Source organism: Limanda limanda, chromosome 9, assembly GCF_963576545.1.
Source record: "Limanda limanda chromosome 9, fLimLim1.1, whole genome shotgun sequence".
NCBI classification, from domain to species: Eukaryota; Metazoa; Chordata; class Actinopteri; order Pleuronectiformes; family Pleuronectidae; genus Limanda; species Limanda limanda.
This window is the reverse complement of record NC_083644.1, coordinates 20,455,996-20,470,758: the sequence shown is the minus strand read 5'-3', so window position 1 is coordinate 20,470,758 and position 14,763 is coordinate 20,455,996. Positions and strand designations below refer to the sequence as shown.

General features: G+C 41.6%; 1 protein-coding gene across 1 annotated transcript; it reads right to left on the bottom strand.

The window, feature by feature from the left end:
- Positions 1-10,586: 10,586 nt before the first annotated feature.
- On the bottom strand, positions 10,587-13,502 carry fstl3 (follistatin-like 3 (secreted glycoprotein)). Its single transcript, XM_061078555.1, has 5 exons — positions 13,433-13,502; positions 12,929-13,108; positions 11,056-11,271; positions 10,727-10,954; positions 10,587-10,639 (listed from the first exon to the last, which is right to left on the bottom strand). The coding sequence occupies exons 1-5, from the start codon at positions 13,500-13,502 to the stop codon at positions 10,587-10,589; spliced, it is 747 nt and encodes a 248-aa protein (XP_060934538.1).
- Positions 13,503-14,763: the final 1,261 nt, after the last annotated feature.

The following is a 14,763-nucleotide window of genomic DNA, read 5'->3' as shown; positions in this document are numbered from 1 at the left end:
TATGGTGAAAACTGGGTAAAGATGTCTTCAGTTTCACAATTCAAAAGCCACACATTAAGTCAAGACCTGGATAACTCCCCCAACAAATCTGTATCATGTACCATCAAGCTGAGTCTCCACTGCACTCATATGTTATCTTGCAGCCCCCCCCCCCCCCCGCCAACTGCATAGAGATGTGTTTTTGCAATTTGGCAACCGACTGGATTTATTTTGACACGTTACTTTTCCATTGGATTCCTGTCAACCACCTTTCGAGTCCAACAGGCGTCCAGCAAAGTCGAGCAGCATCTGTTTTTGAGCATCACAACTCGTCAAAGGTGGATTTGTCCTTCATGGTTTGATTGTGGTTGTTGGAAGCATTTTAATCAAGTGTCAAACATGAGATGTGAAACAGTAAATAAGTAGCCTCGCACATGGGAAAGATGTCTCGTTTTATGTGGACACCCCCAAGTTGTCATTGGCAGGCATCTGGTGGCCCTGAGATAGCAGTGAAGGTCCAGGAGATCACTCACAGTTACATAAGATCTGGAGGCGAAAAACTATTTTTTCTATTTTGTTTTCAGGTCTGCTTTTGTTTTCATTGTCATAAATTACAGATATTCTCAATGTGATTACCATAACAGCAGATTGACAGCTATAAACATGTCACACAAGTAGGAGCACCTCCAGCGCTTGGCACAACATGTGGAGAGTGAGTAGGAGTTCCCATCCGACGACTTGTCAGCCAATCACATCCCTCAAGCCGTCTGGCCTGATTTTTATGCACAAATGTCCAGTTTCACGTCTGTTGATGAGAGAATCCCTGGACCCAACCAGCTATTGTGGTGTTTCAAGCGTGTAGTGTTTTGAGTAAAAATATATGGATACAGCCATACATCCACATGGTATCTAACATGATACATAAAGCAAACACTGTGCTCTGTATCAGTATTATACGAAATATTGTTCTGTTATTTGTGTAGTACAAAAACTAGTTGCTATTTCCCAGATATGATAAATAGCAACAAGCCTGGAGGTTTCTGCAGAGCGAAGCTGGGAACGTAACCCAGTTATATGCTCATGTCCTCTTTAGGCCGGTGTTGTGTCTGATGTGGCCACGTGGGAGCGGGAAAGATGCGGCTGTCCCATGGGCTGAGATTAGATAGGGTCTGATAGCACAGAGGTCTGCTATGTCTGCCCAACTGAGGTTAGCTATTGTCTCTCCGAGCCCAAGGCGTCACTGCCATCAGAGGCAAATGCTCAATGTAGCAATGCACTCTGGGGAGTGAGCGACTGTGTTTCAGAAACAGGTCAGCCTCGACCGAGATCTCCCATAACAAACCCATCTGGTTAGGACTATGTTGACAAAATCCAACATTATTCAGCAACTTATTGCTTGTAAGGGAGTTTACAAGTATTAGACATTTTCTTTCTATATCTTCTTGCCAAATAGGTACAAATGCATGTATGTGCAGATGCATACACACATCTATGCACAGGCCTACTTTCACAGTTTGATTTCAATTTTGCGCCGAGAACCAATATAGTGTTGCAGCCAAGGCAGCAGACAGATATGCTGCAAGGGACACTGCTGCTTTTGTCACTCCATAGAGTTTTTCCAGACACTCCAGTCGGGACTGCCCCACACAGTCCCTCTGGGCCCCCGAAAATCACACTCACATGCACACATGCACACACACGTAGACACACACTCAGCAATAACAGCCGTCTGTTGGAACTTCCTGGGCCTCTTAGTCATGCGTGACTTGTTTTCAGTACCACCCATTGAAGACTCTGTCTCCTCCAGACACAATCTGTCTGAGGCCGTGTGTCACAAGACCTGCGCATCAGACCCACTCACATACACACGCATGCACACACGGGACACACAGTAAGAAGGCTGTGAAGATCAACATTAGTGACGGATGAAGCTGTCTTTAAAAAATAAACACGACACATCCATGAACATGTACAGTATATACTCATGTCTGAAGCGCAGCAGGTATCCCTGCTGTTGTGTGCAGTGTTTTTCTGCACTGCTTGTGTTCCAGAGCTGGATCCCAGGGTACATCGTAGGTGCATACGTGTTTTGGATTACATCACCTTGCAGCTAACATAATATAGATGTTTTTCGGACGAACATATGTGCACAATTTGCAGCCTCGTTAAAGGCGTCTTTGTTGTGAGTGTTTGTGGTCACTCAGTGCAGATGTTTTATTGTCCGCTATCTGTTTTTAATGACTCATTTCTTCAATACATTGTGGTTAAATGTAGGACACCGTTTTTTTTTTGTAGATTGCACCCTTTCGTTGACTCTTTGTGTTAACTGCTATTATATTGCGATTGTTAGTCCGAATACATTTTAACTCTGACAATGGGGTTTCAGTCTAGATTTTTATCAGGGAATATAACATACTTTCTTATACATGGTCCCCACAGAATGAAACCAACTAACTAAAGTGGACACGGATTTTCTTATTCACATTCACAAGGTCACTTCAAAAGTCTAACAACCTAAACTCAATCTGCGTGTCTCTAGACTGTGGGAGTAAGCCGGAGAAACCCTTGTAGATGTGAAAATAACATGCTAACTCCGACCCTGACCTTCTTGTGGGAGGTGAGAGTGCCAACCACTGAATCACCCTGCCACAAACATGATAAACTAAGATGGTAAATATTAAAATGTTAGCTTTGTCACCTTGTCACTATTTCTGTTCCTGGCCTCACAGAACTGTAGACGTTTATTGAGTGATAAACACTATAAGTCATTTTTTTATGGTACTTGAAATGTGTGCATTCTAGGAATACAGTATAACCAACTTTCAGAGTCACAAAGCAGAGTGAAAACAGTCTAGTCTAAAAAGGAAAAACAAGGGCACAACACACAAAAGAGAGCCTGTGGTAAAGCTATGTGTTATCTCTTCTACCCAGCATATCTCCAATATGAAGACCAACCAGAAACACACAGCGGCAAAAGAGAACTCTTAGATTAAAAGAAGCAAGAAGTAGTATTTCAACAAGAAATTACCCAGCAGGTTGCTGTCCGTGAAATGAGGACAATAAGGGATCATTAGGGGTTGTGTGTGTGTGTATTGAGTATATAAATTCCCTACTGGGTTGTTATTTGCATACAATATGTACACGTGTGTTCTAATGCATGTCTTTGTGAATGAGAATGTGAGTGTTACATGGGTTCCCAAGATTTTGGGTGCATAAGGTGTATACAGTATGTGTGACAGTCTCTGGATGTTTGTGTTGTTTCTCATGCAGTTGCACAGTATGTCTCATCGGATTCTACAGTCCACTCCAAACAACACCGGAGCTTCTAACATTATGCATGGGTGCCGTTAATCCTGTAAGCTAAAACTGACCAACAGCGTGTTGACAACATGTGCAGCTCGGCTGGGCCTCTTGACTTCATTAGTGATACACTGTCTCACTTCAACAAGTCGAGGAGGATTTAATCAAGTGCATCCTGCTGACTTTTGTAGCTGCTCAACTAAAAGAAGCTGTTGATAATGAGCAGGCAAAATCAAAAGAAATCCGAGCCACGGAAACATTCCCGCTCTTATGTGTGTTGCATTTGCAGGGCATACCTTAACGCATGGCAGCAAAATATATATGCTAAACGAACTTTCCATGATAAACAGGCAGGTATGTGAGCCAAAGTTCTTGACACAAGGTATTCCTGTATTTTTTTCCTTTGTGAGAGCCACCTGAAAAGCTTATGTGAAATTATGGTCACGGACTGGTGATCTTCCAAACCTCAAATTGCACAATTGGTCTCAATTTGAGTCAGGCTTAAGGACTAAGTGCTGCACAATTATAACACCTCATTTATGTGTTTCCCTCAGTTATGTGGTTTGATATTTCAACAAGGATTAGAACCAAAGTGGACTCAACGGCATTGTGAGCGGCAACAGTCTCATGTATTACATAGACCCAGGCATACATATTCCCAAACACTTTAAAAAACCCTTAAAAGAGTCATACAAACATCTTTTCTTAATACCGTATACATATAAACTTTAAATATTAACAAAGCCTAAAAGTCTATTTTCTTGTTTTCCCTTTTGCATTAATTTGAACTTCTATTAGACTTACAACGTACGAGCCAGACCACACACAGAGTGAGGAGAGATGTCATCCAAGAGGTCACAATGAGGAAGTGAAACATTCACCACGAATAATTTGGGGCCATTAGCATTTGTAAACTTCCTACCTCCGCTGATTTGCTGGTAATGATCCGATCTTGTCTAGATAATTGACAAACACTGCTTGTGTGCTGTAAACCTGCATGGAGTTTTGATTGTTTCATAATATAGTAAATACCCAGCAAGGCCAGTTTCCCACTACAGAAATTAATCATTCGATTTGCTTTCAGGTGCAGACGATGGAGATTTTTTATTGTCGGCCCTCATGTCAGTCATTTGCCTGACATCCACCCTGAGGCTCTGATTATTTGAACTGGTAATTTGTGTTATGTGCCGTAACAACAGAGCTATGAAGAGTTCAGAAGTAAACATATAATGGTTTCCTTTTTCTGTATAAAACATTTTCATCTTCATCAGGTCCAACATTTGATGAACTTAGCATTAATCTTTGATCAATGACTGGTAGTGTGCTCCCCCTCATTACCTCACATCAGACATCATACGAATAAAAAAAGCATTTCTGAGAAATCCAAACAACATTATCTGGAACAGTATACGTGATCGGAGTGTGGGCTCTCGTCTCAGTATAATAATCAGCTGTCAGATTTCAAATGTCACACACATGTAGGAAATTAAAACTCGTCATCTCAAAAAAAGCAAGTCTCTGAGGCAGATGTATTCTGATGGAGTGATGGATCTGATATCTATTAGTTTCAGATGTGGGACAGAACTGTTTACAATCCAGTGGCGCGATCCAGAGAGTGGGTGGTCTCTGAAAATTCTCCACGGTGCCGGTTTTCTTCAGAACATAATTTCAGATAGATGTTGGCTGTTAACTTACTGGAAGTTGTAGAGCAAGTTGTCGGAAATGATCCCATGTGGTGAGCGTTGAGAAAGAAGCGTGACATATCGGAGCGTGATGATTAGGCATCCCTGAAATGTCAGTGTGGGCGTCACATTATAACCTCATGTGTTTACCGGGATATAAACAACTCAGCCAGAGACTGTGATGTAATGTGTGTGACTGATGCCATGCTCATTACAGGTGAGCTCCAGCAGGAGAGATGCGCCCACGTTCACACCCACACACTCAAACATATACAGACAAACACACACACACAAGGCCACCTTCCAGTGGAAGTGAGGCTCATGTGCCATACCAGAAAACCATAATATATAGAAAAAAATGATGAAATATGGAATCATGTGGGCAGAGAACTCCTGAGGTCTTGTGTTGAGTGTTATTACAATAGCTCTGAAATGTCTCATAGGTTTACGCTGTGGTTGGGCCATTACTACCGCTGGTGTGACAGAGGTGCATCATATCAGACATCAGTCAGAGGCCTGTGTGGTAATGAGACACAGGTTGCTTCTGCTAAAGGTATTACGCCGTCATAATGACAAGAGCAAATGGGGTTTTATCTGTCTTGAACAACATGCATCTATTGGGACCCGTTTGTCCCGATACATGCACCAAAAATCTGCTGTCTCAACTTATTGTTTTTCACTTGTGTGTTTTACTGGAAGACCACAGCCATGTCAGCATACAGCGTGAACCCCAAAGTGAGGCAAGAGTGGAGAAAGCTTTATCATAGTGGGTGTTTATTGCAAATTCCTGTGGGGTGGCCACCTTTTAAACTATGGTGAGAAACAGCGGCTTGGTGAGTTTATTCTGTCAGTCCAAGAAACATTTTTTGATGGATTGCACTCATAAAGGTATTGGAAAAATTCACTCAAAATACTTCTTACACAAAGATGTATATTTGAAAGAGTATTGTAGAATCCCAACAATGAAAAGCTAAACTGTGGGGCCTCATTGGACGGGTGTCTACTACGGCCAGTACAAGTTCAGTGGGCCACACTCTTCATGTGTTTCTCATTATTAGTCCTCTTTGTCCCTTAAGGAGTATAAGGCATTGACGAGCTGTCTCCATCTTGGTCTGTCCTTGGCTACGTGTTGGACCTCTTCCCATGTCTGAACTATCTCTTTCAGCTCGGCTGTCACAGTTCACCACCATGTTGGCTTGGGCCGACCTTGTTTGCGTTTTCCAGGTGGTCTTCTTAGGGTGGTCCCTGTTATGTGGTTCTTTCCAAGCCATTGTATGCACCAACGTCTGATCTCCAGCCCTCCACTCTGGCTCTGTGGCTAAATCCACACTCATACCTTTTCATTTGAAAGATGCATCATCTCGGCTACGTATACACTTGGTGTCAACGCCACTTTAGAGTTTCAGAGCTGCTACAACGAAAAAGTTTGGAGATGCTGCTGGCACTGTTGTATTTTGACAACTCCCAGGCAGAAACAGGGATGTTTGGAAAGAATGATGTTAACACTCACAACTGCCTGTTGACTGGGTCCTTTTGGTTACAGCGTGACCCTCTTCCAGAAGAATGCAATCACATCAGCCTTGTCACCAGTGTAGAGCGCAAACATTGATCAATTACAAGAGTTGCTGACCATGATGTCTGGGCTGCCAGCTGGTGTGCAGTTAACTTCGGTATTTTACAATGATACAACTGCTTACGTGAGAATGAGACCTGTTCTGTCTCCAGCTGGATGAAAATTCTGTTCCATAGATAGTATAGACATGGATTAAAAGTATCATTGTGCCAAAACGGTCATGTGGACAGGGAGAGATGTAGAGTATGAAGGTAGCCGTAGTCTTCATTCATAGTTAGTTTGGTATCTTTTTTAGTCCAGAAAATGTGGCATTTTTTTCCTCAGGTGTGCATTGCTTAAGTCAAAGTTTCTTAACAATGTCTTTGGATCATATCGGTCGCATGTAATTGAATGGACAAAATACAGAAAACATTTAAAGATACAACACTGAAAATTCAATTTTGTGTGTGGGCACAGCAACGTCCGATCTGTGCCATCGTTATTTGCCTTGTTTGAACTAACAAAACATCTAATTCCATTCCCAGTGTAATAAAAGGGTACTTGGACAGGAATATAAACATCTCCCTAAAGTTGAACCAGATGCTGCAGCATGACGGAGCGCAGAATCCAGAGACGGGAGAGAGAGAAAGACAGAAAAACAAGGGAGGCACTCTACACAGGAAAGTGAGTCAGTACCGAGGTCTCAGCTCTTTGATACGTTTGTTCCTCGGACCCTCCTGACCCATCCGGAGCAGGGGGACATCCCTGAGGAGACAGGGGCTTGAATTGGTTTATCTGCCGTCTCACACACAGGCCTTTAAAGAGACCGCTCAGAGAGGCCACTCAGCCACTGCACGCACAGGAGAGGAGGTTTAACCACCACACACATTAAACTGAGTGGCTGGCTGCCGAAACCCCAGCATGAGTGTAACTCTGTATCTTCCATGTACAGTCCAAGTATGATCAGATTGGGCAGCGGCTGTGACAGGGATTAGAAAAATCTAGATATTATAAAGTGCATGTCCGACAGTTTCACAGTTACATTATGTTTCAATTGAATCAACCAATGCGAGGTGAACAAAGATACAATAGGAAAAAACTATCACAAAATTAACTCTGACGCTAAGTATGTTACTCTTCCACACTTTTCATTAGTCCTCTTACAGTATTTCTCAGTACCCAGTTGATAAAACTCATGTAAAGTGAGTAATGAACTTGTTTATCTGAAAACAAGTATAAAACTATGTTGACTTGAGTAACCTGGAATTGTGTTTGTGGAGTAAATGTGAGCTAAGCAGTGCACATGAGCAGTGGAGCAGCAGAGGAGTCACAGAGCGTTGTATTGCAGGGCATTGGGGTTATAGTGGCGGAGCCTCCCTGCATGCTCGGAGTAAATGTTGTGTTATTATAGATGTTACTTAGCAAATGTCAGTGCTTCAGTTGTGTTCATTATGTTTGGTACAGCTGCTGTTGTAAAGGATTTATTTTGGTAGCATGAGTGGAGCTATGTGCTCAGGTAGTAACACCCAGAACGTCCCAAAACACACACATCTTCTGACTATTCCTTGAATACAATTTTGAAACTAATAATTTAGTAGCACTTAAATGGCTTACCTATAGCACTTTGTTGTTTGGCTTACTGGAAGAAATTGTACTTTCTTTATTCTTACTGTTCAGGGTTTGTACCCTCATGGTTGAATGCACTTATTGTAAGTCGCTTTGGATAAAAGCGTCAGCTAAATTAAATGTAATAATGTAATGTAACAGGCGTGTGGAAAAACGAATATGGTTTTCACATGATAAAGTTCAACAATGGTCTCCACTTGAGTTCTTGCCTTTGAGAAATCCCAGCCTATCCCAGTATCATGGGCTACTGGAGGATAATGTAATCATGGATCACAACAAAGCCATTCTCAAGCTGTTTGCTTAGTATGAATATTTGTATTTGAGTAGAGTAATAAAGACTAACTTGTTTTACTTAAAGCTAGGTTTCGTAATCTTGGAAAAGCTGGCAAGAGCAGACTGTACTTGTCAAAGCTTCGCCCCAAAATCACATGAATGTGAACTGGAGTGGACTTTTCCTCTATCTATCTATCTATCTATCTATCTATCTATCTATCTATCTATCTATCTATCTATCTATCTATCTATCTATCTATCTATCTATCTATCTATCTATCTATCTATCTATCTATCTATCTATCTATCTATCTATCTATCTATCTATCTATCTATCTATCTATCTATCTATCTATCTATCTATCTATCTATCTATCTATCTATCTATCTATCTATCTATCTATCTATCTATCTATCTATCTATCTATCTATCTATCTATCTATCTATCTATCTATCTATCTATCTATCTATCTATCTATCTATCTATCTATCTATCTATCTATCTATCTATCTATCTATCTATCTATCTATCTATCTATCTATCTATCTATCTATCTATCTATCTATCTATCTATCTATCTATCTATCTATCTATCTATCTATCTATCTATCTATCTATCAACACTGCCTAATTTGGACGAAAAAGTTAATTTCTACTTGTTTACACAATTAAGTAAACACAACTAGTTAAAATAAAATCAACAATTATATATACGGTATATTTAGTAATTAATATATAAATAATAACTTAAGACTTATAGTTATATTTATTGCCTTTTCAAAGAAGTTTGAAATAAACTTGTCAAATTGCTGTTAAAGAAAGGGAAGAGGACACATTGTGACAAATATTAAACTTTATGTTATTTTGCAGTGGCAGTACAAAAATACAAAAATATGCTGATGCATTTATCATTCAGATTTCACAGTAGGTACTCAGGTAGGTACACACAAGACTGTTATTTACAGGAGAGTAATTGAAATATTCCATTATACACTAAAAAGATTATTCAAAGCATCCAAACATCTGCTTTGATTTTGAAGATTAACTTGGATTGCTGGACATTGTTTGACATGTACCAGGTTCACCAGTGTCCGTGCTGGACTGATTGACTCATCTCCGATGGCGACATAATCTGGTGCGTTTAGCTCGCCTAAATTTGAGTCCCATTCCCAGACAAATGTAATTCACCTGTCAATCAGACAATGCTTATTGGATTAATCTTACCAGTAAAATTCCAATCAAGTCAAAGCAGCCAAACAGCCTCTAAATAAAAAGCACAACCTTCAGAAATGCACTTACAAAATAAAGCTGTGTGTTCAGCAGAGAAGGTATTGAGAAAAGGGTTTGTGGGGTTGTACCAACAGTCGTCTGAGACAAACACAACCAAGCTGTTACTTGTAGTGGTCGGCGATGGCAGACAGTTTGTATCGGGTTCCAGAGTAAACATGCAGAGGCGGGAGAAAGGGATAGAGACACAGGTCGGTTTAGACTGAACCCCTCACTCACTCACTCACTCACTCACCCCCTCCCAGACAAAGAGCTGAAGTACATACAGTGCAGCTGTAGTTGTCTTGTTCTTGTTTGTGGTGGATTGAAACCACACTGGCGGGCTACAGAGCGGAATCAACTTTCCAAACAAATTAGCGTTGCTTTCCATTAGCTTAAAAGGGAAAACTGTTTTGTTTGTTGGGGGAATGGAGACTGTAAAAACTGTAAAAAATAAGTTGTGAAACGCCACTGCCAGTGACCGCCAGTCTGCTTTAGTACATACACAATAAAGAAAAAACACAATAAATACACTTTTTTTGCATCAGCTTTCCCATGGATATATGCAGCTGTTACTAAGATAAAGACATAAATAGAGTTTGATACCTTCTCCAATAAATAGTAGTGGTATTCTATTTACAATATGCATACATCTCCCAAAGAGCTCACGAGATATTTCTGTCACGTGCTCTCCTCTGCCTCCGCCTTGCAGCGTCAGGCAACATCAACACGGCCGTGACAGTTACACACTCGTGTTGAAACCCAGAAAAGGTCTTCCATATTAAAAACACATCGTCGTTCTGTGTACAAGGGGGAGGGGGAGCGATTGTCAGAAAGGAAAAAAAAACAGGTCATCGCGGGAAGCTAGTGGTGTGTCACTTGGAACCCGACTCTGGAATGGTCCATCTAGACTGCGTTCTCCTCGCTGCCATCGAAAACGTGAGCTTTCCGAGGGGGATCTGCACCAAAGGGAGACAGACACTTAACAAATCTAAATACATCACAGGAAAGAACTGGTGAGAAAATGAATGGTTTCGCAGTCTTACTGTTGCAGTGGCCGTAGTGGCGGACGCCTATGGAGCGGCCCAGGAAGCAGGTGGCCCGGCGGAGGTGGCAGGCGCTGGGGTAGGTGATGTTGTCATTGCCGCAGATCGGCTGCTCGGACAGCATGGGTATTGGGCAAGGTGTGGTGCGGCACATGACGCAGTGGGCACTGTTGGTCTGGTCCGTCACGCAGGTGTGGGTTCCTGGACACACCACGTTGGAGCACGACTCTGTGTCAGACAAGAAACGGTAAGATAATGCATAATGTCATACTTTTGTTTTTGTGCAGAGGAGCTGAGATGCAAATATACATGTATGAACTATCGCTCACTTTTGCAGTCGCCCTGGTACATGACCTCCAGGTCTGGGTGACCCATGCAGCGGGCCATCAGCATAGTGCACTCATCTATGTATGTCCTTCCATCGCTGCCGCACACAGCGTGCGTCCGGGAAACGTGAGAGCAGTCCGGAGAGCACACACACTGAGGCCTCCCCATCTTCATGCTGCAGACCTTCCCAGGGCTGCATTTCACTCCCTCACAGGTCTCTGCAAAAGCAGTGTCCGTGTAATATTACTTTATTTACCAGGCAGAAGACATCAGGTGACCCACAAGGCATTTTCATACAAAACAAGCTCAAATTCTGGGGTTTCTTCCCCAGACTGCACACATTTTCACCTTTTGTACAAAATTTACAATAATCACATCTCTTTATTGACCGTGACACAGGGGGTTGCCTCGCCTGGTGGAATGTAAGACTGGGCCTGTTTTCATAACAGATCTATGTGTATCGGCTGCACACAGGACGGGCTGAGCTCCCGTAGCGGGACGGAAGGGCTCTGAGGTAGAGGGAGTTCAAATAGCTGTTGGAGAAGTTTGCAGACTGTTAAATGAAGATGCCCTGGGCTCCTCTGATGGCCCATAATGTCAGAGTACAGGAGGAACTGTAATTCTACACAAAGCAGAGTAAATATTAGACAATGCATGCAGGTTTCTTCCCAGGACCCTTTCACAGTCTTAAGAGATGTTTCTGAGTCCTGTTAACAGTCAGTGATTTACTTCCTACCTCGACCAGAGATTCAATATCCTGCTTTATTCCATATCTCTGCTTTTTGTCAACTCTCAGCTCGCTATCAACAGCATGTTGCTTTTTTTGTCTGTTGCAATAAGAGGACATCTGAAAACCATGATGATGTTGTTGCCTCTCTATGGATTTACCCGAATGTCGTAATAGTGACAATTTCCTCCAATAGCATTTCCAATGATCAAGATGTTATTTAGGCTTCCCAGACATCTGGGCATGTGGCAGGCTTTAATTCCAACCTGCAGGAATGTATTTACTTAATTTCTTCTTGGAAAAAAGCAGGGCTCCTTATTTAACAAGCTCTGGAAGGAGTGAAGACATAATGAAGGCAGTGAAGGAGAAAAAACAAGGATGATTGTTCTGATTCATTTTCCATATGATTTAACAGTTTTTTTCTCTGTGAGTAACATTTATATGAACCTATCGATTATCATTTCAAGTGTATCTACGTACAAACCACATCTCTGTCTTTAAACAATGTGATGATGCCAGAATAACCTGGGGCTGTGTTTGGGTGTGTTTTCCTAAAAAAAAACAGCAGTAGCCAGGTTTTTACTGGAATTCATCAACATTGGAGAAAGTCACATTTTTGGCCTGTGATCACATGGCGCGAGTGCTGCTTTTACGAGAACAGAATTTATCTGTTGGTGAGCCGGGGTGAACCTCGCTGAGATTCCAGGGGAGGAAACTGTCTCAGGACAGCTGGGTGGAGTGATGTGGAACGACTCTCTCCCGCTCCACGTCTGCATTGTGTTAGAAAGCTGCATCGGGAACTCATTGTGTAAATATCTCCATTCACACATGACGTATCCACTACAGTTATTTTAATGTAACGGAAAATAACCAACTTACCAATGAACACTCCGAAATTGTATAAGATTATATGTTTAAAGTCTGCAAATGATGCCTAAGCAGTGATTTAAACTCACTCCAGCAACCAGAGTCCTGTTAGATATCTTTTGTTTAATTAGAAATGGGGTTTTAAAGCCTTTAAATAAAGAATCTTACTGTCGATGACTATTACTTCATCCCACATAAATAAATTACAGCAATGCACACGTAACTTTTTTGTCTATTTAATGAAAAAAATATATTTTATTCCTGTTTGGGTGTTCGTTTACCTTTGCATGGTTTACAGGAGACGATCCCCAGGAAGCCCAGCAGGCTGACCTCGTTCATGGGCAGGCTGCTGTTGGACCAGGCTGTGTCCAGACGGTTCCCGGCACAGCACTCCTCTCTGGTCACCCCTCTCATCAGCACCATGTCGCACCTCTGGCCCTGCTGCAGCCAGCACATCCCAGCTAAAGGCACACACATTTGAATACAAACACTTCAGTCCACTCAAACATCATTTACAAATAAACATGTAAATAAGTGCTTATTTTTCCCTATTTACGATACTAATGTATAGCACCTGACTGCCAGGGTGTGTTTATAGGAAGAGAAACGTCATTATTCTAATAACTAAATATACAAAGAGTAGACAACATATATACTTTTTAGAAAACAGACAGTTGTATAAAACAGAGAAACACATTACACTGGTAGGGCTTTGTTAATATGAATACTGGATTAAAAGTGCCTGACTATAATAACCACAATAAAGTAAAAAGAAGTTCACTCACCACTGGTCGGATTACTCCCAATCTGATACAAAGTGAGAATCACCCCGAAAACAAAACTGAAGTAGCTCATTGTGTTCTTTGCTTATTCAAAAAAATCTTCCTCTGAAAACTTCAATATCAGTGAGAACAAGCAATGTTTCTCTCTGACAGAGCTCTGGAAGTAGCCGTCCCTGATGTGAATGAATGTGTTGTGGATAAGTGATGTCGTTCCCCCTCAGTATAAATATTTAGCCCAGATGGAATTATGCTGCTGGGATGGGCGATCCTCTCAGCCAGTAATAAGCCAGGGCAGGACACAGTTTGACTCTGACTCAATTTTCAGAGTCGGGAAATTATCCATGCCCCTCGGCACCAGACGCTGGGCACTCGTGTGACCTCACCAAACATTTTCACACCATATTAGATTAATTAAAGGCTCATTAAGTCCTGGATATTACTGGAAGATACTTTTAGATGAGTTTTTCTCTTGTAATTATGTTCCTTTCTTTCCATTCAGACGATTTTCTTCATGCAGCCTATTGAATTAACTGATTGAACTTGAAATGGACCTTAAATGAATTCTAAGTCATTGCTTAAGCCGTGTGGTGGGTCAGAGTTGTTTTCTTCCGTATTGACCATTGACTCATCTCCCTCTTAAATGTGGCAGAGCTCTGAGGTATTTGTTCTCCCCACAGTCCATACACTGTTTGATCATGAAAGTTTCCAGCTGAACTGTGTGGTTTTATTGGGTATAGAAACTGCATTCTCGCTTTTTATCTTATTATTGTTTTCAAACCATAATCCCTGTAAGTGTTGTGATCCAGCACTGACCCTCGCTTGTGCCTCGATTTTACGTACATGCAGATGAGGGAAAGTACAACTACGACAAAGTGGTTAAACTCTAAGGTTTTTTCTAAAGAATTTGGTATTTGTTATGTTAAACCAAATTAATATCAAGTGCCTGAAAGATACCCACAACTGCAACACTTGAGGACAAATTACGTAATTCGCCTCACAGACACTGTCTTACCTCCTTGTGTTGACTGTCTGGACCTTATCTCTGAATCCTGAAATCATAATACCAAGAAATGAAGGTAGGAGTGCTTGTGAAGGTGGTCTGCCCTGAAGCAATATGTGAAGTTTAATAAAAAGAAACCACTATGTAAGAGCTTATCAGGAACATCTACCCCTCTGATTCTTTATTACCAAACTCAGACAGCCACAGCGAGTGAGACTGAAAACACTGAGGGTGCACAGACAGTATCTGTCGAGCCTAGGCACAGACGTGTTTGCTTAACGCCATCCAGTATTCACAAACACCTCACTATAATGTGTCTGGAGGCTAATCTGTA